The following is a 23,312-nucleotide window of genomic DNA, read 5'->3' on the forward strand; positions in this document are numbered from 1 at the left end:
GAAATAAGAAGGCTCATTCCCCAGTTAGATATAGGTGTAGCCTCAGATGAGTAAAGGGTAATGAAAACTTAGCTGGCTTCAAGTGATGTGGAGGTTCATTGGGGAGACACTTCAATAATTGGTTCTCAGCCCTAAGAGATTTTGTATACAAGATAAATATTAAACTTTATATGGAGTCAAAACTATTTATTTCACTTATTCCCCTCCACACAGACACTCATCTCCATTCCCACTGTTTTAGTATACACAAAACTTTCTAACTGTCTGAAGGTTAGCAGTCTAATTTGTTTGGACTGTGGGTTTCAAAAAACTGAAATTGTGATTTGTCATAGACCAACTCCCCAGTTGACATGGGCAACTGGTGCCTCTTGAGTCATGGGGGGCACAAGCCCCCTTTGCCCCCCCCGACACCAGTCAGCAACCGGGGGGGTGTACCCGGCAGCCAATCACACTGACCTCAAGGGTGGGATCCCCCACGGCCGATCTCACTCACCAAAAAGCAGCTGCGCCGCTTTTGCTGCCAGCTCTGCTTCCCAGCTGGTGTTCACAGGGGGGGCAGCAGTGCTCCCACTCGCCCCCCTTGCCCATCGCCTAAACAGGGAGCATGCCTAAACAGGGAGTGCACCCCCGTTCACACCCTATGCATCACCGCTGCCACTTTGGCAGTCTTTGGTAAGTCATCTAGTTTCTCTGGGTCTCAGGTCTCCATTTCTACAAAATAAAGGTAATATTTTACCATCCTGTCTCTAGACTGTAAACATTTCAGGGCAGCTATTGCCAATTCTGTGAGCTTGAAAAATGCATAGCATATTGGTGCTTTACAAAACACAGAAGAAGACTGAATCTTTGTCTCCCTGCCCAAGTAGCTTATCCTGTAAAACAGATTCAAACATCACAATTCTAGGGGAAAGGTGGCGTCCATACAACAGTTCAGTCATGGTTGTAAGTCACATTGTTTCTAGGACAAGCTAAAATAAGTGTCAGGAATTGCTGTGTAGATAGCTACCTGTTGGAACAGGAAAAGCAATGGCTATAAATGACTGGAGCACAGACGTGAAGTCCTTGGCTTTGTCAGAGCCATCCTGTAAGAAATCATGCAACACTACTGTGTTCATGTCAGGGCTCCTGATTGCCCAGGAAACAAAGTGTAGCAGCTAACAGTGGGCCTAACAAAGAGTAAACTATAGCAATCAAAACCCACTTTACATCTGAATGACAGCATCTGCCAGGATGCATCTTATCTGCATTCTCTTAGTATCTTCAGTAAATTCGCCCTGTCTTTTCCTGGATGCCCCTGCGTAGACAAGCCTTCAGTTCCCCTCGGTATAATATCCTGCTTCTTTACTTCACCAGCATGTTTTGAAGATAAATTCACAACTCCATGAGGGGAATACAGCATGATGCTAGACACGACAGATAGGAACATGAAGTAAACATGTTGCAAACCTCCTTTAGGTTCTGCTGACGCAGATGAGCCTGTGAGTCAAGAACTGTTTTGACAATTCAGGAAGCAAAAACTGCTCCTGCGGCTGAATAAGCATGAGACTCACTGGGGTAGGGAAGGGCTTTGCATGTGTACAGTGTGCTTCAAGGCCCTGCTGCAGCAGGAATGCAAGTGGTAGCAGTAATAGAGGCAGGATGAGGCATGTGTTTGGCCTGGGAGATGAGGATGCAATTCTTGGCTCCGGCTCAGCTACTTGGAGTGACCTTCATTAGTCTATTCAACCTGTGCCGGAAGACCGGTGAAATGGAGCCACTCCTCTCTGTCTGCCAGGGTCCTGCCTGGATGCTTGAGACACTGAAGCACAGACAGCCCCTGGATCTTCCAGGTCCAGCTGTGTCCCTCTACCACTTCCCTGCTGGTCTCATTTGTAGAGGGCAGGCATGTAGGTTGTAGCCATGTTGGTCTAAGGACATAAGCAGACAAGGTTCTTTGGGTAAATCGGATAGCTTTTATTAGACCAGCTCAAATATTTGGAAAAATTCTTCTTAGCAAACTTTCAGGTATAAATAAATACAGGCTGAGGAAGCATCTGCACTTGCTGCGAGGACATGGCTTCAAAAACCTGGTGTGGGGTCAACCCAAGAGGAAGGGGAGGCCTGCCTGATCTGGGAAGGGAAAGTCAGGGGGACATTTTCTTTCTGTAGGTGACTTCATTGTTAGGAAGTTTACTTAAAAATCATTCCTGCTGAGGGAGCGCGGTGCCCGGTTTCCAGCTGAGACCGCCTAGCACGGGCAGGCGCCGCAGGAGCGGGAGGGGCGCCCCACCACCCATCCTGCAAATGACCTCAAAGCGCGTCTGGAAAATTTGGGGGAAGGGAAAGAGGCGATGGCACCCTCGAGCCTTTGTCCTTGAAAGCGACTGAGGGAAGCGGGGGTGGCGGCACTCGGTCCTCCAATCACAGTGGTGCGAGGCGCGGAGGAAGGCGAGCCCGGCAGGCCCCGCCCCTTCCTCTGCGGGCTCCGCATCATCCCTCGCGCCCCAGGCTCCCGCCGCTGCTGTCTCACCGCCAGCTCCTCGCTGTTGCCTCGCCCGCTCTCGCCTCCGCCTCGGCGCCCGCCCGCAGGTGCGTAGCCCGCGGTAGCCCCGCGCCCTCCGGCTGCAGCGGCGCGGGGTGCTGGGCTCCTGAGCCCTCCCTGCCGCATCTCGGGCGGGTGGTGCCGGACCGCCTCTGCCTCCTGCATTGCTGCCCTGGGGATGCGCGGTGGGGGATGATGCATCAGCGCCAGCACTTGGAGGGGTGGGCAGAGGAAATGTCTCTCTCTCTTTCTCTCTCAGCAGCGGGGAAGCGGAGGAAGCAGGGCCTGGGCTGGGCTAGGCTAAGGGGGAGAAGCCGCCCGCCCCCGGGGATGGTGGGGGATGTAGTGGGAGGGTTGTGTTTCATTAGAGAAGTAAGGCTAGACCTCAGGGGATGAACTTTATAGTCCCCCTCCCTGAGCAACGCCTGTGTGAGGCCTGTGTTGCCTCGGGGCTGGCCGCAGTCTCATTGCAGGGCTTTGATGGTGCTTTGTATGGGGCTGCACAGGGCTGCCAGGGGCTTGGGCTAGATCAGTGGTTCTCACCCTTTTTTTAGAGCAGGGCCCGTATTGTAAACATGGATGGCCAGTCCTCACCCAGTGCCCCTCACTCCCAACCCGCTGCCCCACAGTGTGTGGGGCAAGGGGGGGCCCCAAGCAGCCTTTTGCAGGGACTGGTAGTGGGAAAAGGGAGAAGTTGTAGATTCTCCTTTAAAGGAGAAAGCCATCTTTAAAGCTTGTTTGCAGCCTATTCCTATATTGTTGCAGCCCACTTTTGGGCCATGACTCATGAGTTGAGAGAAGCTGCTCTCAGTGACCTTTGCAGGTCCCTCCTAGCTCAGCTTCTCACCCCTTCCTCCCATTTCCCCCTTTGCACGGGGCTTCAACAAGAGGATCCGGCCTGAAGGTCACCATCCTACCCCCACCCCGGTAACCCTCCCTGGCAGCAAGCCCTTTGCACGGGGCAGGCCAGGAGGACCTGTGGCCACAGGCATTGTTGCAGCCAGCATGTGACTCACGGTGATGGGGTGGTGCTGTGCATGCACAGTGGACATTTCTTTTTGGCAGTAGGAGGCTGTCACGCCCATCTCCTGCCCTGTTTCCTGCAACGTAGGCTGTGCTTGGGAAGCTGAGGGTGGCTCCTGCCTAGCAGAGTCAGTGCTGCTGTTGCTGCTGCAGGGTTAGGGCAGAAAGCCCAGTTTTAGGAGCCACAGGTAAGGCTTTACAGTCGGTCACGCAGCCAGGCTGGGAGGAAGGCTCCAATGGCCGAACCTGGGCTTCTGGGCATAGACATGTGCAAGCCCCCTGCTGGGTGGAGGACCAGGTGCATCCTGTGCCCTTGCCACGAGGCCTGGGTACACCAGTGCAGTGACTGGAGTTGCATCCTCAGTCCCTTCCTGAGGTTCTGGCTGCACTTCTCCCCGCACCTCTTAGCTTATGTGCTCCCCACCTGAGGGTAACTAAAATTCTGGCATCTCCTGGTCAGCTGCCTCGTGGCTGTGGCCAAGCTTGCCGTCTGTCAGACCAGGAAGGAGGTCTTGGTCAGGGGGAACACAACCAATTGTGAGGTTGTTTTTCTGTCCCTCCCTGTAAAGCTGTTTTCCAGTCCCTTCTCCACTCATGTCTTCCCTGCAGAGTTTTGCTGGCTCATGTCCACAGGCTCCTTGGTTTCGGAGGAGGAGCGGGTGTTGGCTGGTGGTGCTTTGCTCTGGGTCCCTACTTTGATCCCCTGTTGCTAACTTATGACCATTGCTCCCATCCCTGTTTTCTCGTGTTGGTCACCGTAATACTTTTAGTGGCTTCCGTAACTAAGGAAGGCTTATAGTTGTCTTGGTGAGCCTAGGCCTACTGTTCCCCATTACGTAACAAATAGACTTGTCTGTTCTCTGCAGCAGCAGCAGCTTCATGCTCTGCCCTAATGCCACCTTCTCAGCCATCTGCTTAATAATGTAGGTAGAAAACGTTCTGTGGAGAAATGCAGAGCCTGCTTTCAAGAGCCTGTATGAAAACCAAGGAACATATATTTCTCTCCTCCCCCCAATCCCTATTAAGATTAGTTAATTCCAGAATTAAGCTTGCCCATGTAACTTTAATTTGGCTCCCTTGTGCCATTTTATATGTTGTGATGTGCATCTTATCTTTCAAATTTATTCAACAAATGAAATGGGATGTGGCCATGCCATTTCTGGAAGAAAAATTCTCTCTTCCTTTTTTGCCCCACCTGACAGCCCAGTATGCATTAGGAAATTCTTTCTTGACCAGTGCACTCAGTCGCTTTCAAGAATTTCATAGAAAAATGAAACAACAGTTCCTGATGTAGGTGGATTAGTTGTTCTGTTCCTGCTGTGCCTGTGATTCATGAGATGCATGTGCTGCTGCAACACATGCGTTTGAAAGTGGCATCTAGTTTGAGGTTCCTGAAACTCTGCAACTGAAATCTGACTTGCTCCTGTGGGCTGCTACAGATTGATACACAGAGATCATTACCCAGGTGCTCGCTTTTGCTCTTGCTTTCTCTCTCAAACCCCCTGTGAAGCGAGTTAATCTCACGTAATATATCTTGGAGGATCAGGGCAGTGTTTGCAAATGGCTGTCAACATGCAGCTTGAATATATGATGTGCCTAAAGTTAAGTGAGAGGTTGATGCAATATAACTTTGAATGTTTTACTGTTTTGAAAGAGAGAACTCAATGGGGAAATGGGCTCAGTGGTACGATGGAGTAATCTGCAAATTGATTAGGGTAGAATATCTGAAACCAAGTAAAAGTAACTGCCAAAATTAGCTCAATTCCAGTACAGATTATTAGACACATATTGTTTATAATACTCATTATAGTGCTGACTTGCACTATTTATGCAGGGCAAAGAGGGGCATGGAGATTCACTATAACAACTTAACTAAATTATCATGTTTTTCATGTCTTCCATCTGTGTGGTTTGAAAGGATTTACAATGATAAATATCCTCAATGCACCTCAAAAGTTACCTCTACCCTGTCACAGTTCAACAGCTCAAATACAACAGTGACTGCAGAGAGTGAGAACATTCTGGCCAAGTGAGATTTGAAACTTGATTTGAAGAAATTTGGTAGGTAGGCTGTATCTATTCAGGTGGAAATAGGCAACACCAACAACATAGTGCCAACATGTGTGCAGTGCTACAGGCACTGCTGTATTCAGTAACTTGGAGATCCATATCTGTGTATGACACTTAAATCTTGAAGGCTACTTTTTAACATGGAGATTGAGAGAAATGTAATTCAGTTTGATCTGTGTTTCTTTTTCTTGCAGAATACAATGTCTACTTTAAAGGAGAAACTTATCACACAAATAGCATCAGAAAGAACCATCCCTAACAGTAAGGTCACTGTTGTTGGGGTTGGCCAAGTTGGTATGGCTTGTGCTATCAGCATTCTTGGAAAGGTATAGTATAAAAATGATGCAGTGCTAAAAAAGTAGCAATTTTAATGTATTGAAAAGTTGGGTTGCCTTTGTTTGAAAATGTGGTGACTATTAAAATTAATTACATTAATCAATTATATTCCTTCAACTTGGCTAGGTAACCCCTCTGCTTCATAAGAGACTAATTTTGCTGAATTTATTTCCAGTTTCTCTCCTCTGGCTCCTACAATGGCCTGTTCAATAAAAAGTTTAGTCGTCTTTATCCAGAGGTGAATACTTGACTCCATTGTTCAGGCAGGTAATTAAGGACTTGTGAACAAGTCCTTGCCAGAATCTTCTACCACTGATTCTTTCATCAGGCTGTTCCTTTGGGAATAAGTTCAGAATTGACTTTACTGCTGGGCTATCATACTAGGTATACAAGACAGGTCAGAGATCGCTGTGAAATGCGGGGTAGAAAACAAAATAATGTATAGTCTTATTTACTACTGTCTTAATTCATGTGAGGCCTGATCTGCAGCCCCCTGAAGTTGGTGAAAAGACTCCCTTTTGATTTAAGTAGGTGTTGACATAAGCTCATATTGCCTGGTTGTATAGCACTCGTATCTGTCAAAGCCTTGTGTGCAAGTGTTGAAGAAACTAAAAATTCGGCACCAGATCTTTTCATGACCCTGGTTTTATGTTGCCTTTGCTTAACCAGGTATTTTTGAAACCTCAGGTTTCTACCTGTTAAAGGACTAGTTTCAAGCAATCTGAGAACCTTAAGATTGACTAGTTTTAGTGAAAGCACAAACGAGCAGAAGTTCACTATTTAAAAAAATAAATAAATTAGAGGTGCAGGTTAGATCTCTAAAGGCATTCAGGCCCTTAAAGATATAGACAGGTATTTAGTAGGACTTAAACACACAGGTATCTAACTCCCACTGATTTCAATTATCTTACCTTCATCCTTATGCATCTAAATCCCTTTAAAATCTGGTCCAAATGAAACCTATAGACAATCCCCTATATAGAACAACTTGCAGATTTAGTAGTAAGTGCAGTGACTTTTGCCCTAAACCTCTATTTAAAGTGACACTACTCAAGTGACCTTTTAAAGAAGTGCATTCCTTCTGTTCCAGTTGTCTTAAAATTATACATTCTCTCAGGTGTGGAAAAACAAACAAACAAACAAACCCTTAACTATTTTCACCTTCTCAAACTTTCCTTCTCTGATATTTGTGATTCTCTTCAGTCTTCATCAAAGAGCTCTCCTGTGTCATGTTCCTCTCCCAGAGACATGAGGAAGGGTATTGTGGTACCCCAAATTGTCTATGTCCCTTCCAACTATTACAATTGGGCCACTAAAATATCACTCACAAAAATCTTTGCCTTCTGCAAGGAATAACCTTGGTGAACTCTGCAAGGGAAACCCTGGAACTTGCATGGAGAAGTTATAAAACAGAAAATAAACTTTTTTACACGTAGAAGAAATATCTTTAGATAATAAATAGTTCATAATAATACCTGTAAAATTCATACAAGAGGAATCTATTTGATGCGACTGTTAAACCCATTATTAAAGAGAGACTTACAGTCATAAGAATTTTTTAAGGATATTTGCCTTCAGAATTTCAGGCATGCACCTCCAGTTAAAATCAATGGGTGTTATAAACGTAGGACTAGCAAGGGTCTCTTGGGTCATTGAATTCAGTTCCCCACATTTGTAGGTAATTCTTAACCTGAGGAATCCCTCAAATTCGTGCACAACTACAAAGCACAAGCCCTAAAATACCAAGAACATCTGAAAACATGCCACAAAGTTGAGGCCGCCATCAGTACCCTGGCACTGCATTGATGAAGGAAAGCAAAACCTTTTGCAGTCTGACCTAGGGGAAAAGTGTCTTCCTGACTTGAAATTAGGTGATTGGAATGACTCTCAGTAGCACAATAAGGCCCAATAGCCAGGATCCTTTTCAAAATACCAGCAGGAGCATTAGTGCGCCTCAGTCAAAAACCTCCATCCTTAGGTATGGACATCATCCCAATACCTTGGAGAAAGGTAGGAGGGGTGGGAAATGAAACAATAACATTCATGAGGGGAAAACTACTCCTTGGTCCCAAATGTTAACTGTGAAGCTTTGGATTACCATTCACCTTGCACACTACTTGCATTATGTCCCAAGCTGGGGACCACAAATACCATGATTCGCCAACATTGGTTGTAGAGCCAGTATTTCCCATCCTATCAAACCATGCCTGCTTTCCACAGACCCATCCAGTTCAGTTTTGAGGTGATTCAGGTTCTTTGCCCCTTCCACTTTGCTTGAGAGACAATTCCAAAACTGTATTCCTGATGATTACAAATCTTATCTTAATTTCTGATACAAGCTTCTCTGTAGCCCACTTTACCTTATGGTGATGGCATAGTTTAAAAAGGCCGCCTCCTAATATTCACCTCTATAACCTATGGTAGAAATTGGCCCTTAATATTTTCTTTCATGGGGCTTTTACTTTGTCAATTGCACAAATATCATTGCTTCATTGAGATGGATTACCTCTAGCATCTCATCTCAGATTTCATATTTTTGCTTTAAGTCTGCTGGCTGCAATTTAAGATGTATTTGTACTAAAGTATTTTTGGGTGTTTAGTCATCATAATAATTATGCCTTGCTCTACAAACTCTTAGATTTTGACCCAACAAAATGCTGGCTGCTTTCAGTTAAACCTTAGAATGAAGCTTGCCCTTACCCAGATTTCCAGTGATCTCTTAAAATCAGACACATTTGCAGTTCACATTTTTTAACTATCAAATTTGCCACAAGCTGTGGCATTTACTAAAGTTCAGTTTAGTTTTAAAGGTAAAGGATCATGTGGGAACAAAATATTTTGATGGGATGGTTTTAATTTCCCTTCCCATTTATTAAAAAGAAGTCATTGAGATTTCTGTACCAGTTTAGAAGAAGTATAAGTACTTTTTGTCACAGCTTTAAAATGAGTTAGTTTTAGTAGCTATGTGCACATTTTAAGCTCTATGTGAGCCTGATCCTTTGGAACTTTATTCATGTGACTGTTGCCAGGGAACCAGATATTTCCCTGGGCAAGTATCTTTCAGTATAAATCCCTCCAAGCTATTGGTCCTGGTCCAAATGTTCTCTGACTTTAATGAGAATTTGGCTCCTGATTTCACTGGGCCTGATTAGATGAATAAGGGATGCAACAGGAGGGCCCTGAGATCTTCATGCATTATATATATTTAAACATTTTCCATTCTCAAAGCACTTTACATATGCTAACAATGCCTAACTCTGACGTAGGGAAGTACTGCTAGTTTTATAGCTGAGTAAATAAAGAACAATGCTTGTGCAAGGTTAAAACTTGCAAAAAGCATTTAGTGGCATAGATGCCAATCCTCAAAAGAGATTTAAATACTTAGAAGGTTATTTTTAAAAAGTACTATTTAAAAAAAATAAATAAATAAAGTGCTGCCCTGTGTTTCGATGATTTGTTGACATGGCAAGCTATGCAAGTGCTATCAATGTATCTCTAAATGTCATACTTTAGAGAAGGAATAGAAAGTGTTCCTCTGTCCCCTTAAGTAATCTCAGGACATTTGATGAGTAGGAAAATATTATGTTTATCTCCTAGCTTTTTGTGTGCAGGCAACAAGTAATTGAGTTCAGTTTAACAATCTATCTTGGTGTTTGAATATTTCTGGTGGGGAAAAATTGGGAAATAGATCCACTGTTTTTTACTCTAATTAGACTATTTGGTGAGAACCTTTAAATCAAAAGATTTACTAAATTATGAAGCAGTGGAGTTAATTTGAAATGGCTGTTTGCAAGCCAATTTTACATTGTAGATCTAGAGCAAATACTTCAAAGGAATGAACTTTCTTGCCTGGATGTTAAGGAAATGTAACTATTGTGACTAGAAAAGAGATGCAAGTTTGTTTTGAGTTAATTAACTACGTAGAGAATTGTTTTTATGGTAAACAAGATATCATGACTGTAAGGACCAAGTAAGGAATGGAACATGTGGAATGAATAGCACATTTTTACTGTTGGTATGTGTCATTGTATTTTGGTTCTGACATGTATTTCCATAGTCAGCTTTTGGACAGTATAATATCCCTATTTTTACTTTAGAGATTCAGAGAAAAGATTTTTCTACCGTGTGACATTTGATATATTGTGTAAGTTGGTGGGATACTTAAACTTGATAATGAATAGTGGTTCTGTGCATAACTTCAATTATTTTTTTTGTCATTAGCGTCTTTGTGATGAGCTCGCTTTAGTTGATGTTTTGGAAGATAAGCTGAAGGGGGAAATGATGGATCTTCAACATGGGAGTTTGTTTCTTCAGACTCATAAGATTGTGGCAGACAAAGGTAAATTCAGATCTTCTTTCTCAAATACAACTATACTGTGAATATACTTTGTTGAAATCTATACAGGGCCTCCCATTGTGACACCAAATCAGGGCTTGATGCTTTAAAATTTAAGGGTGAAGTTAGGAATTGAGGGGGAGAATTGGTAACATTCTTAGATGAACAATCAAAGTTTGTCTAGACTGGCAACTGTTTTGGATGTTAAAAGATCTTAATCTCATGGCTCTTTCATGTTTTTAATTACCCTTAGTTGGTAGGTGACTTCTTCAAGAATAATGAAACAGATATTAATGGAACTTCAGGATTCATTTTGAGATAAAGAGAGTGTTATTCCTGTTTTGTACACAAAGAAGCTCAGATGCAGAGGGGCTAAGTCACTCAGCTAACATTACAGATTGAGTCACTTGCAATGTTAAGAACAGCATCCTGAACCCACTTCTGTTCTTACCAGTAAACACCACTATTTCCTGAGATGCTGTCAGACAGGGCAAGATGCCACCTTAGAGACTAAATCATTCAGCAAGGCACAAACTTCCTTAAGTGACAGTCTACATTGTCAGATGCCCCTATTGCTATTGAACATGTTCCCTTTTTGGCTTCAGGATTTATGTACCTGTAGAGCTAATGGAACAGTATTTACATTCTGCTGTTAACATTAAGCTTATTCAACTGTGTTCTGTTTCAAATATATATCTTCTCCCCCCTCCCCCAACCTTTTTAAAATTAATTAATTAATTATATATTTTTTTGTTAGATTATGCTGTCACAGCTAATTCCAAGATTGTGGTAGTGACTGCTGGAGTTCGTCAGCAAGAAGGGGAGAGTCGCCTTAACTTGGTCCAAAGGAACGTGAATGTCTTCAAATTTATTATTCCTCAGATCATAAAGTATAGTCCAGATTGCACCATTCTTGTGGTTTCCAACCCAGGTAAAAAGGCTTATTTTTAATAAGCAAGAATTTTTGGCTTCTTGAGAACTGGACTTTTATTTGATGAAGCTTCCTAAAAATAAGTTCAGTCTAACTACTTGAACCAGAAGAATATAAACAGTCATGTGTTCAGAGTACTATGGTGGTTCTACTAGTGGTGAAATAAAAACATATGATTTAAATTTACTCTAGCTTAGCGTCACTAAGGACTCTGAACTATGCTTAAGAACCCTTCCTAACATGTTTCGGAGCTATGTATATGTTGGCTTAGAAATAGCTACTAGTTCAACCAGTCTGGCTTGGAACCCCATGGATGCAAAAAACTAAACAATGCATTGTAGCGATCGTCTTTGTTGCATATGAGCCATTAAGTATACAGGTACAAAGATATGTCTATTAATCTGAGTGAGGAACCCAGTTCAAGAATGTACAGTATAATCACTAATAAATTACAAAAACAATGCTGACGTAAATTTTACCTTTTGAGATTTGTTTTCAGAAAAATATTTCAGTAATGAAATTTATTTACTGATGAGCATTGTCCTTTTTATTGCTGGCTCAGTGGGTAAAACCCAAGTCATTTAATATAGAACAATGTATCAAATTCTTATCAATTTAGATCTCATCAGTGGACATGTCTGCACATGCACTGTAATGTGCATTAGTGTAGTTTAATGTGCATTAAAGCATCACAAAGTCCTCTTTAGCTAATGTGCATTAAAATAGGCTGCCTGCGCATTTTTTTTCCTAGTAGTTCAGTGGAGGTACTAGTTTTAATGCACAGTAATGAATGTGTAGATACGCCCAGTAGTGTTGCATTCAGCTCTTGCTTTTGTAGACATTAACATCTAAGAGAATGTTTTCTCCATATTTATAGTTCCTACTTTTTCTGTGGGAAGAGAGTTGAGGTGCACAGCTCACATAGGTTAATATGTGAATCTGTGTAGACTCTTTTTGATTTCTAGCAGGAATCCACTGGCCTTGGTTTTTGGGAAGCCCTGGCTGATCAGAACACAAGCCATCACTAATGCATCTCCAGCTTTCAGGAGTTGAATTAACAAATTGGGTAGTTTGTACTGGGGGAAAAAAAAATAGTTGACCTTTTGACTCTCAGTCGCTTGGGCCTGTAGGTGGGCTTTTTCATTAATATTGCCAACCTTTCATCACGTCGAAGCACAAAAGTTATTGTATGCCATGATAAGGAGGTACATTTAAGCATGACTATTCCAACAAGAAGTTTTGATGTCTATGCAAGACTTATTCAGCCATACATTTTCTCATGCACAAATCTCTGTCCATTTTAATTCAGTCACATTTTAAGTGATATTCTCAAGAATAAGATCACCACACACGGGCATCTTCCTGAAGGCAGGTAGTCCAAAAATTCTACAAGTTAGATGAGCACTCCTATCCTCTACGTTGTTTAGGATCTAATTCCAGTGACTCAATCTGCACCTTCAGGTCCTTTAGCTTATAAGCATCTACCCTGCCACATGTACTAAAGCTGCTGTATGATATGTGTGCATTTTGTGGAAGAAATCAGTTTTGCTCACTGCTTTTGTTCTCATTCTTAGTGGATATATTGACGTATGTCACATGGAAGCTAAGTGGACTGCCCAAGCACCGTGTGATTGGAAGTGGTTGCAACTTAGATTCAGCCAGATTTCGCTACCTGATGTCCGAAAAGCTTGGCATCCACCCCAGCAGCTGCCATGGCTGGATCTTAGGAGAACATGGAGATTCTAGTGGTAAGGAACATTTCTGGAACATGTCACCTGACTTGTAAAAGTCTGTGGTTGACATTTTCAAGATGGCAAAAGGATTTGGCTACCCATCCTCCTTTTTAAAATTTAATGCAAGTTTTATAGTTAAAGCCTTCACTACAATAATGGAGGAAGCATGACGGTCACTGAAACTTTCGTCCTCTCTCTCAATATATTACAGTGGCTGTTTGGAGCGGAGTTAATGTGGCGGGGGTTTCCCTCCAGGAGTTGAATCCTGCTATGGGTACTGACCGTGATAGTGAGAAATGGAAAGAAGTCCACAAGCAGGTGGTTGAAAGGTATAGTGAACTGAGGAGAGAGGTAGAATGTTACCCACTTTCAGCAGCATGTGCATCATCAGGCATACTCTCCCTCTCTTTCTTTCCTTAATTGTGCTATACCTTGAATACACATTCATCTATATGATTTTTATTTGTAGTATTAGGACTGAGCTAAATGCAAAGCAGTACTGGTATATGTATATTGGTTTAGCATGCCACCTCCAATGTGAACTGGTAAGTAGGCAGACTTCATCATTTACAGAGCCACAGTCAGCACGTGCTTTTTTCATGAGTTGTCCATACACGTACGGTTCCCAATGATGGGGAATTACTGGAGGGGGGCAACAGCAGGAAGGCAGCATGAACCTGTGAACAGAACACTGGAATTGAAGTTATGAATCATGTTCTGTTCCTGGCTGTCATTTCTCAACTTTAGAAAGGAACTCATTACCCCCTCTCTGTATCATTTAAGCTTATGTTACCTTGCAACTGCCTTTTATTTTGAATGCAACTTGAAACCACCTAATTGTGTGTTCTGCAACTTTCTCTTAGTGCCTATGAAGTGATCAAACTTAAAGGATACACTAACTGGGCCATTGGCCTTAGTGTTGCTGATCTACTTGAGACCATGATGAAAAACTTGTGCCGGGTTCATCCAGTGTCAACAATGGTAAAGGTAAGGGATAATATTTAGTCAGCTGCCCCAACTTATTGTGGCAGCATTATGTATGCAGCTCTGCTGGATCTGCCAAATATTTGAGGAAGCCTTGTAAAATGATGCTACTCTAAACTTAAACGCCAGCAGGAGCATTGTACATGGATTATTGCTCGTAGAAATCCAGCAGTTGAATTATCTTGCCTCCCTAAAAGGAATTGTGAAGTGGGTACTTTTCTTGTACCCAGTGTGGTATTTCATTTGGTGTTAAATTCCCCTTTGGTAGGGTGCTGCTGAACAAGGAAGATTCATGCAAAGGGCAGAAAACTTGAACTTCCACCTCTGACCCATAAGATAATTTCTTACTGATTGTTGTTAGGGAGAGGAGCAGAACCAGCATTTCTTGTCACTGGCCTGGCCCTCCTGGGATAGCTGTACACATTTCTAGGCCACTCTCTGTCACCACCATGTACCAAAACCTTGAATCTGAGTCTTTTGTAAGCCACTTGCCATGCACATATAAAACAGTTGAGATTTTCAAAGCTAATGTTGGGAATGCCAGCTATATTACTGTAAGTGTTTACTACACCCTTAAAGGCAGTTACTACTTTCAGTCACACTGGTATCAGCTCTGAAGTCTAAGAGTTTTTTATATTGGGTTCACAACTGTATTAAGTAGTGATTCTCAACCAGAGTGATGCAAGATGCTTTCAAGGGTTCTACAGGGTGCCATGCAGTTAGCACGGTTAGGTATAAAAACATGATTCACAGAATAAACCCAGGGCATCCCAATGAGCATGCACATGCATTTCCCTGGGGACAAATAGCAGCATCACATACTTATGCTGCTGCTACTTGTCTCCTGGGAACACCCCTGCACACATGCTCTGGCATGTAACAAACTGCCCCCAGCGCAGTAGGGGAGGCTGCCGGTCCTAGGAGCCTCCCAGGGCTGCAGCAATGGCAATCTGGGTGTGTGGAGCCTGGCCAGCATCCAGAGTATAGCTCTGGCTAGCCAGGCTCTAGTTTTGGGTGGCACATGTTCCAGCCATGTGCACTATCATTTTTATTTTATTTATTATTTTAAAACAGGGGTTTTTTCTTGTTTTTTTTCAATACTGGGATTTTCCTTTTTACGTGTACCATGTGCATCTTGCAGTGCCTTAAAAGCATTTGAGGTGCTGCAAAGTGCATGTTCACCTGTTCATCTGGATGTGCCCAGAGATTTCAAAGAGGAATTTTTTATTGTCATAAATAGCAAAGATCACAACAGGTCAGAAGGAGTTTTGCAACAGAAGAATTGCCCTTTTAAACAAGTGAAAACTAAGAGCTGGCATAGTCTGAGGTGTGCCTTGTGCCTAAAAAGTAGGGAACCACTGGCATAAAGAAACAATTTGATGCTTCTTCCAGTTTCATCTCTTTACTGTTTGCTTGTGGCAGGGCATGTACGGCATTGAGAATGAAGTCTTCTTGAGCCTCCCTTGTGTGCTAAGTGCCTCTGGACTGACAAGTGTGATCAACCAAAAGCTGAAGGATGATGAGGTGGCTCAACTGAGGAGCAGTGCAGATACGCTGTGGAGCATCCAGAAAGATCTCAAAGATCTGTAACCTGTATGCTAACTTCCAGCAATAGGAAAACTGCATTTTGTGTGAGCATTTGGGCCCTCTAGTTATCCATCTCTGTGGCTAATGTTTTATTGCTCTACCTAAAATGAAATGAGCTTTTGTCCACAGCAACTAACCCTATGCTTATTTGTAATGCGCAGAACTTATGAACAAATAAACTTTCAGGTGTGCTTCACTTGCCTCAAGAGTTCTTCCTCCTCCCTTTCCATCTGTCTACAGTCTCTCCATTGTTTACTTATCATGTAATACACATAATATTTTTGAAGGAACTTTGTAGGAACTGTTTTCTTGTCTATTACTAAGAGATTCCATTCATACAGAAGAATTTGGTTAACATGCACAGTTATCCAAGGTCCTCCATCCAAGTACTGAATAAGGGGAAGTCATTTCCCCACATCCTTTTTAACAAGGGAGCTTCTCCATCCCTCACTTTGAAATGACTTGAATAGAAAAATCTAGACCTCATTTTAGTATTCAAGATCAGTTCCCAAAAGGGACACTGAGCTTAGCTTATTTTTTAGCCAAAATGTTAAGATCTTGCAGACTGCTTGGTTAGAAACAAGTATTTTTTTTATAATTAGAAAGCTGGGGATTACTGTCTTTTTAACGCTAAGCCTTACGGTGAAATCACATAATTCTGATTTACTACTGATCTTGTTTCTTTTTTTCTTGGTTCTATTTTTGTGTGCTTTTTAGTGATCTCTATGTTCTAATTTTAGGTGCTCTCAAAAGATAGTGTTTTATCCTCTGTGAAAAACCTTTAAAAAACAATATTCATATGTCGTAAAGCACAGGGACTGCCAACCAGGAGTACATGTACCCCCAGGCATGGGCAACTGGTGCCTCCTGATCTTGGTGCCCCCCCCCCCCCCCCCCAGTGGCTGATTGCTGACTCAGGGGGAGGGGCAAACCAGGGTCCTGGCCGTTGGCCTTTGCTGGCTTGGTCTGGGGGGCGGCAATCTCAGGGGAGGCACATGCCTTCCCCCTCCCCCCCCCATGTCCTTCCTATGCATTGCCTATGCCCCCAGGAGCACTTAGATCTTCAAAGGTACACGTGGGCTGGCAGGGATGGAGTATGCCCTGGGGCACAGTGGCAGTGTCTCCCCCAGTATATTTGCTGCTTAGGAGGGTTGCACCGGGCACTGCTAGCCCCACACCACATCACGGTACCTCCCTGACCCCACCCCAGGTTGCTCCCGATTTGGTTGCTACTCAGCCAATAGCTGGTGGCGGTGGCAGCCATCACATGTGAACTCTTTCCCCCCCTTTACCCCCGTTCCTAGCATTACTCCTATGCGCACCTTGGGTAGGAATGGGGAGTGTAAGCCCCTGGATCTGCGTGTGGAGCGTGGTGGGCTGGGGCTGTGCTTCGGGGAGGGGGCACTGGTGCTGGGAGCAAGGTTGGAGGGGCTATGGCAAATTGTGGAGTGGCTGCAGCCTCTCCCGTATCCACCCTGCCTGCGCTACTGCTGCCCACCCCCAACACAGCCCAACCCCATCGCTAGGAAGAGCTCAGCCCCTGCCTGCTCCATGCACAGATATGGGGCTGTGCACATTCTCCCCCCTCCCCACCATGTCCTCCTGGAGTGTGCAGCCCAGTCCCAGGCTCTGCATAGCTGTGCAGCACCTGCCCCTGCCCCACTTTCTCCCTCACTGTGGGGGCCTATGGGGGGTGGGCTGTAGTCACTCCAGAATTTGCTGTAGCCCCGCCAGCCCCACTCCCAGCATTGTCACCGCTGGCCATGAGCACAGCTTGACTCAGCCCCTGCCCGGAAAAGCCCAATGCTGCCCTGCCTTCTACTTGGTTCAATAGGCCTCAGCCTGCCCTGCCCCGCCCCATGCAAACTGGTGGCGCACATCCCTCCATCCCTTGCTGATGGCATGCATAGCAAGGGGATCCACACCCCTGCCCACATGGCTCAGTCCCACTCCCCACCTTGGCTAGGCAGCCCCTGCCCCAACCCCACTCCCTCCCCCACCACTGGCCTGCCCTGACTTGCACAGATCTGGCAGGCACGTGCTCCACTTGCCCTTCTGAGGTGTGCGCAGCGGTGGGAGTTGCCCCCTATGCCCCCTGGATCAGCTGCTCGTGGCTCCATCCCGCACCCTACCCCACTCTGGCTGTGCAGCACCTGCCCCAGCCCCACTCCCACACTGCAGGGAACTCAATCTCCTCCCCCCCCCCAAAAAAAATATATAAGGAGGTACAGGACCTGAAAGCGAGTCAGAAGGGGTACACTTGTTAAAAAAAGATTGAAAACCCCTGATTTAGAGGACTATACTCAAAAGAAATAACAGCTCAAGTACTTTGGCCTGTCAATGGACAATGGGAAACCACCTCACAGAGGACAATCTTTTGAAAAACTACCTCGGAGAATGTGAGTCGTTAGCACAGGGCTGTTTGATGCCTTGGTTTTGCTTGCACTATTCTCTCCTTTCCCACAGTAGGGACTGAATGGAACAAAAAATCTTGTCCAGATCAGTATTTTGTGAATGTTTTGGATGCTTGATCATGCTTCAATGTGTCTTGTAGGTTTAGACCTGAGAGAGGTTCAGCTCTACTTTTCAGAAACCATAAAGGTGCAAACTGGTCCCTGTTCTGTAGTTAAGGAAAAATGGCTCATAATTATTTTTTTTCTATACAATGAGAAATAAGCTCAACTAGAATGTATCTTGCAAACAACCTGCCCTCTCTACCATTGCTCATAAAAATAAATAATTAAAAATCATGTGGGTTTATCCATAAAGCAAAAGCAAATTTAGTTTGCTACCATTTGTTTCTGTACGCCCGAGATAATTCAAACAGAAACATTTATTCTGTACATGCACATGTGCTTTGCAAAGCGGAGTGTGTGGCTTTGTTAAACTGTAGCAGGCTACTGGCTCATCAAGCTGTTACAGTTGTGTTTCTAGTGGTTGCTACCTGATGATTCACAGGAAAACACCACCCCTCTCCCTCAGAGCAGGTGGCCCACTCCAAAATGCCATATATGGATTTGGTTTTTGGTTGTAGCTGTGCTGGTCTAAGGACATGTGATAGGAAGGAAGCAGGGTTGGTTGTAAAGAACACAGAAAATCATCTTCCACCCAGACACAGATGTCAAACTTTCTAGTGCTACATAACTTGGCTTGAGAAAGGCCCAAAGCACAAAGTTCAGAGCTAAAGTTTAAGGGGGTTTTGATTTGTGTATAATCTCTGCTCATTTATGCATGGCTGCAGCAAAAATTAATGGTCATGTTACTGTTTCCTGTTTTGCTTCAACTGCGATAGTACTTTGCGAGCGCTGAGTGTTTCACTGTGCTTTAAAGGCCTACGTTTTCTGCAGTGGGCTTGGTGTACAGTAGTAATTAGAACCCATTAGTAATGGGTTCTAATTACCAGGAGAATGGCCTGGGGAAAAGGACTTGGTTGTGGGAGTCTGCTACAGGCCTCCTTATCAGGATCAAGAGCTAGACAATGTATTCTCTAGGCAGCTAGCAGATGCCACACAGGTGAGGGAGGCGGTGGTCATGGGAGATCTAAACTACCCAGGTATCTGCTGGGAGGAGCAGACAGCCAAAACAAGCCGCTTATGGAGGTTCTTACACTGTGTGCAGGACGTCCACCTAACCCAGGTGGTGTCTAGTCCCACCAGGGGTAGCGCCTTGCTTGACCTGGTCTTAGCAACAGGGGATGATCTCGTGGAGAACATGCAAGTTCGTGGTAGCCTGGGAATCTCTTCAGCCTTTGCAAGAGACGGCTGAGGGGAGACCTTGTGGCCACCTATAAATTTATTAGGGGAGGTCAACGGGGAATAGAGGAAGCACTGTTTAGTAAGGCGCCCCAGGGAGTGACTAGGAATAACAAGTATGAACTAGTTGAGCGTGGATTTAGGTTGGATATTAGGAAGAAATTTTTCACAGTAAGGGTGGCCAGGATCTGGAATGGGCTTCCAAGACAGGTGGTGCTATCACCTAGTTTGGAGGTCTTCAAGAGGAGGCTAGATAGTCACCTGGCTGGGGTCATCTGACCTCGGTCCTCTTTCCTGCCAGGGGTAGGGGGTCGGACGCGATAATCCATTGTGGTCCCTTCTGCCTCTACAATCTATGAATCATTATGTGCCTCCTTCAGGCAGGCGGTTTTATAGGGAGAGCAAGTATGGAAAGAACAGGGATCCTACTGAGTTTGAGGGGCAGAATTCAGATCCCAAGCAGGCTTTCAAATGTAGTTCAGTGTTTAGGTTTGGGGTTTGGCCTGGCATATTAGCATAATAATAGGCCATGTCTAGTTTTGGATTCAGACCCTGCTGTTCTTCTTTTTGTTAAGGAGGTTTCCCAAGCACAAATTTGCATCTATTTAGAACTTCTTTTTTTTTAAGCACCCAGATCTTATCACTTGGATAAAAGCCAAACTCATTTGCAAATGAGAAAAAAAAAGCAAGGTTGAAAAAAGAATTGTGGAGGCTGCTTTCAAAAAGCACAATAGCAGAGTGTCTAAATAGAAGACTTTTGCTTTGATAGATTATTTTTGCCTCCCTTTGTTGTCTCCTTTCAGCTTTGAATACCCCAGCCAATTCAAGCAACAAGAATTTATTCTTTGCGATGGCCTATATAATAGTGAGAAATAGGACTGTGGGGAGCTGCTTTTATCACGTTTTGGGATAAGTTGGTAGTTTCCAGTCTCTAATTAAAAAGCAGTTAGCTGGGATGTAGAATGGCTTGAGTTATATGCTCTTTGTAGAAGACACATTAGCAATCTTATTCTGTGCAAATTTGACTAGCTAATTATGCTCTGTACCTTCTCTGCTGTGCTCTCATTTGTATTGTTTTCTGTCATGCTTAGATCTTCAAATGAATGTAGATATCTCGTTCTCTTGATTTCAGTGGGAGTTAGATGCTTCAATACATTTAAATACTTGGCCCTAAGGCAATTGTCCTAGGTCGTAGGATCATAGAGCATGTAAGACAATATGCTCATTGCTCTCTAGGTCAACAGCGTGAATCCACCTCCACTTAGACCAAAAGTAGTTATCTGGCCACATTAAATAATTTGGTGGCCTTTGGCATGTGAACAAAGGAAACAACAAGCTATTATTAAAACTGGCCCCAAGGGGCATCATGGTTGATGATACCAGTAGAGTGATTAAAGGCAGAGTAGTGTGTGGGGAATAAACTAACTTCTCATCTCTGGAGTCAGGGCTGAATCATATTAGTGGAGTAGTTGGGGAAGCTAGGGCAATTACAGGCAGTGCTGCTTTTAGTGGCTAGAGAGAGGACTTCACTGTGCAAAAATGCTTTTCATTAGCATTAAACTCATCTTTGCCCTCTAAAAACAAAACAAAACAGTATTCCACAATTTTGATGGCTTCATTACTTTGCTGACAACCTTGAAATTCAATATAAAAAAGGAAGTAATTGATTCAATAGCACACACCTGAGAAGGTGATCTTCAGTCCACTAAAGCTTGTGCTTATATATAGAAAGAGCTTTCCTGGGCTGAATCTTACTTTCTCAGGTGTGTACTACTGAACCTTCAGATGCACAGTAGCACACACACTTTGGTAAGTTTATAAGGTGCAAATCTACCCTGCCTTCTAATTGGTTCAATAGTTTGATGAAAAAACATATAGCCAATCAGACATGAAACTAACAGCTCAGGGGGGTTAAAATACAAAATTAGCTTATGAGGACTCTGGGGAGAGATTCCCAGGAAGTAGCTTTGGATAAAGGTTGCATTGCATGAACATAGCAAAAATGTTGCTGCTTTTTTGTGAAATGTGCGCTCATTTTCCCATGATCTTGGGACCTCTTTTCATATCCAAGTTGTAAACTTCCTGAGATGATACTTCATCATGGAATCATTGTACCTGTGCCTAGGAGTGGTTGCTATCAATGGGAGTTGGGGGCAATCTGCATCCAGAAGAAAGGCAGTTTGCATGGAAATCACTATTGGAAAAAATGGTCCTCAAGACCATCCCCTGCTACCAGTGCTAGATTGTTTCTTCTAATAAATTAATTTTTCCTTTGACTAGTTCAGCTTTAAATTACAGTCAATTGGGCCTTCATTGCTTTGTTCCTTTGTTTAAACTTGTTAATTTGTATTTGGCTATCACAAGTTTTAGTGCAATGGAGAAAAGACAGGGCTCCACATTCAGAAAACATAAAAGTGACTTCTTCATTAAGCATATTGAATGTGTGTAGACTTGGTAGCTTTCTGTGGCCATATCTACACGTGCACTTTAATGTGTAGTAGCCTATTTTATAGGGCTGTGCGAAGCTTCAGATGGTTATTCGATTTGGAGGAGATTCGGCCTGATTCGGTGGCAGAATCTCCAAATCAACATTGAATCAGGGGACTAATTTAAAGGTCTGAATTGATTCAAAGCTCTCCGAATCTTTGCCAAAGATTCGGAGAGGTTTGGTGATTCAGACAGACCCCGGTGGCTGCAGCAGGGAGCTACAGACACTCCAAGCTGGTAAGTACTAGGGCAGAGGCGGGCAATTATTTTGGGCAGAGGACCGCTTACTAAGTTTCGGCAAGCCAGCAAGGGCCACATGACAGGCAGCCCAGGGCAGATTAATATTCATTTTCTAAATTTTTTAGGTGTTCTGTGGGCCGGATAGAATGGCCTGGCGGGCTGCATCCGGCCACTAGGCCATATTTTGCCCATGCCTGTACTAGGGGCAGGGGACGGGGGGCAAACAATGGGGGGACTCCTGCCTGCTCCCCCAGCCCTCCCCATGGCTCTCCCTGCCTGCCCCAGCTCGGTACTTTAAAAAAAAGCCATGGTGCTCACCTGGTGCTGCCGGGTGGGGGGGGGTGTCCCCACTGCCCCCCACTGCCCTATAGTGCATGGTGGGCTCTGTATGAGCCCCCTCAACCCCCCCACTTCTCCTCCAGCCCTCCCATGGCTGCCCCCCCTTCTGGGGCTCTGGCCCTTTAAGAAAAAAAAAGCCAAGAAAAGCACCAGGACCCACTGCTCCTGGTGCAGCCTCAGGGCTCCCAGGGCTTGTGCAGAGCCCCCCACGTGGCATGGGGCAGTGGGGGGCAGCAGGGATTACCCCTTGCTGGCAGGAGCGGTGAGTCCTGGGGTTTCTTCAGGTTTGTTTTTTTTCTTAAAGGAGCTGGCCCAGGCAGTGCAGCCATGAGGGGGCTGGGGAAGCGGGGCAAGGTGGGGGTTGGGGACTCGTGCAGAGGCCCCCATGCAGTGGGGGGCAACGGGGATCACCCCGCCCAGCAGTACCTGCTGAGCTGGGGCTTTTTTTCCCCAAGTACGGGGAGCTGGGCTGGGAAAGGGGTGGGGGATGGGCTGCTGCCGAATCTCCGAATCAGATTCAGCCATATCAAATCAGGACAGTGATTCGAATCACCGAATTGAATCACTGTCCCCTGAATCGGCTGAATCTGAAGCAAATACTAGCCACTTTGCGCAGGCCTACTATTTTACTGAGTGTTAGAGCACCACAACAAAAGCCATACTAACACACTAACGTGCAGTAAAATTAGGCTACAGTGCATTAAGCATCAATAAAAAGGCATACACTTTTGCTACTGTGTCTTAGGGAAGCCCAATGCACATTTAGTTAGTACCACACATTAGAATTACTGTCTGTAACGTGCAGTAACAAAAGCTCATTAATGAATGTGTAGAGGCACCCTGTATCTCAAGGTTTCAGGCTGAGGAACATACACTGTACTGCCTGGCCCTATCAATGTCAGTGATAAAACTTCTATTGAATTTAGGGGTGCCAGGACCTTTCTAAATCTACCCTAAGCAGTCATGGGATGAA

At 44.3% G+C, this 23,312-nt stretch overlaps 1 protein-coding gene across 1 annotated transcript; it reads left to right on the forward strand.

Annotated features, from left to right (window-relative positions):
• Positions 1–2,490: 2,490 nt before the first annotated feature.
• Positions 2,491–15,722, forward strand: LDHB (lactate dehydrogenase B). Its single transcript, NM_001287287.1, is given in 8 exon segments — positions 2,491–2,568; positions 5,809–5,940; positions 10,172–10,289; positions 11,044–11,217; positions 12,792–12,965; positions 13,162–13,279; positions 13,814–13,937; positions 15,357–15,722. Coding segments are annotated over 7 exon segments (1,002 nt in total). The 5' UTR covers positions 2,491–2,568; positions 5,809–5,814; the 3' UTR covers positions 15,525–15,722.
• Positions 15,723–23,312: the final 7,590 nt, after the last annotated feature.

This window comes from Alligator mississippiensis, chromosome 4 (assembly GCF_030867095.1).
Source record: "Alligator mississippiensis isolate rAllMis1 chromosome 4, rAllMis1, whole genome shotgun sequence".
In the NCBI taxonomy this organism is placed as follows: Eukaryota; Metazoa; Chordata; order Crocodylia; family Alligatoridae; genus Alligator; species Alligator mississippiensis.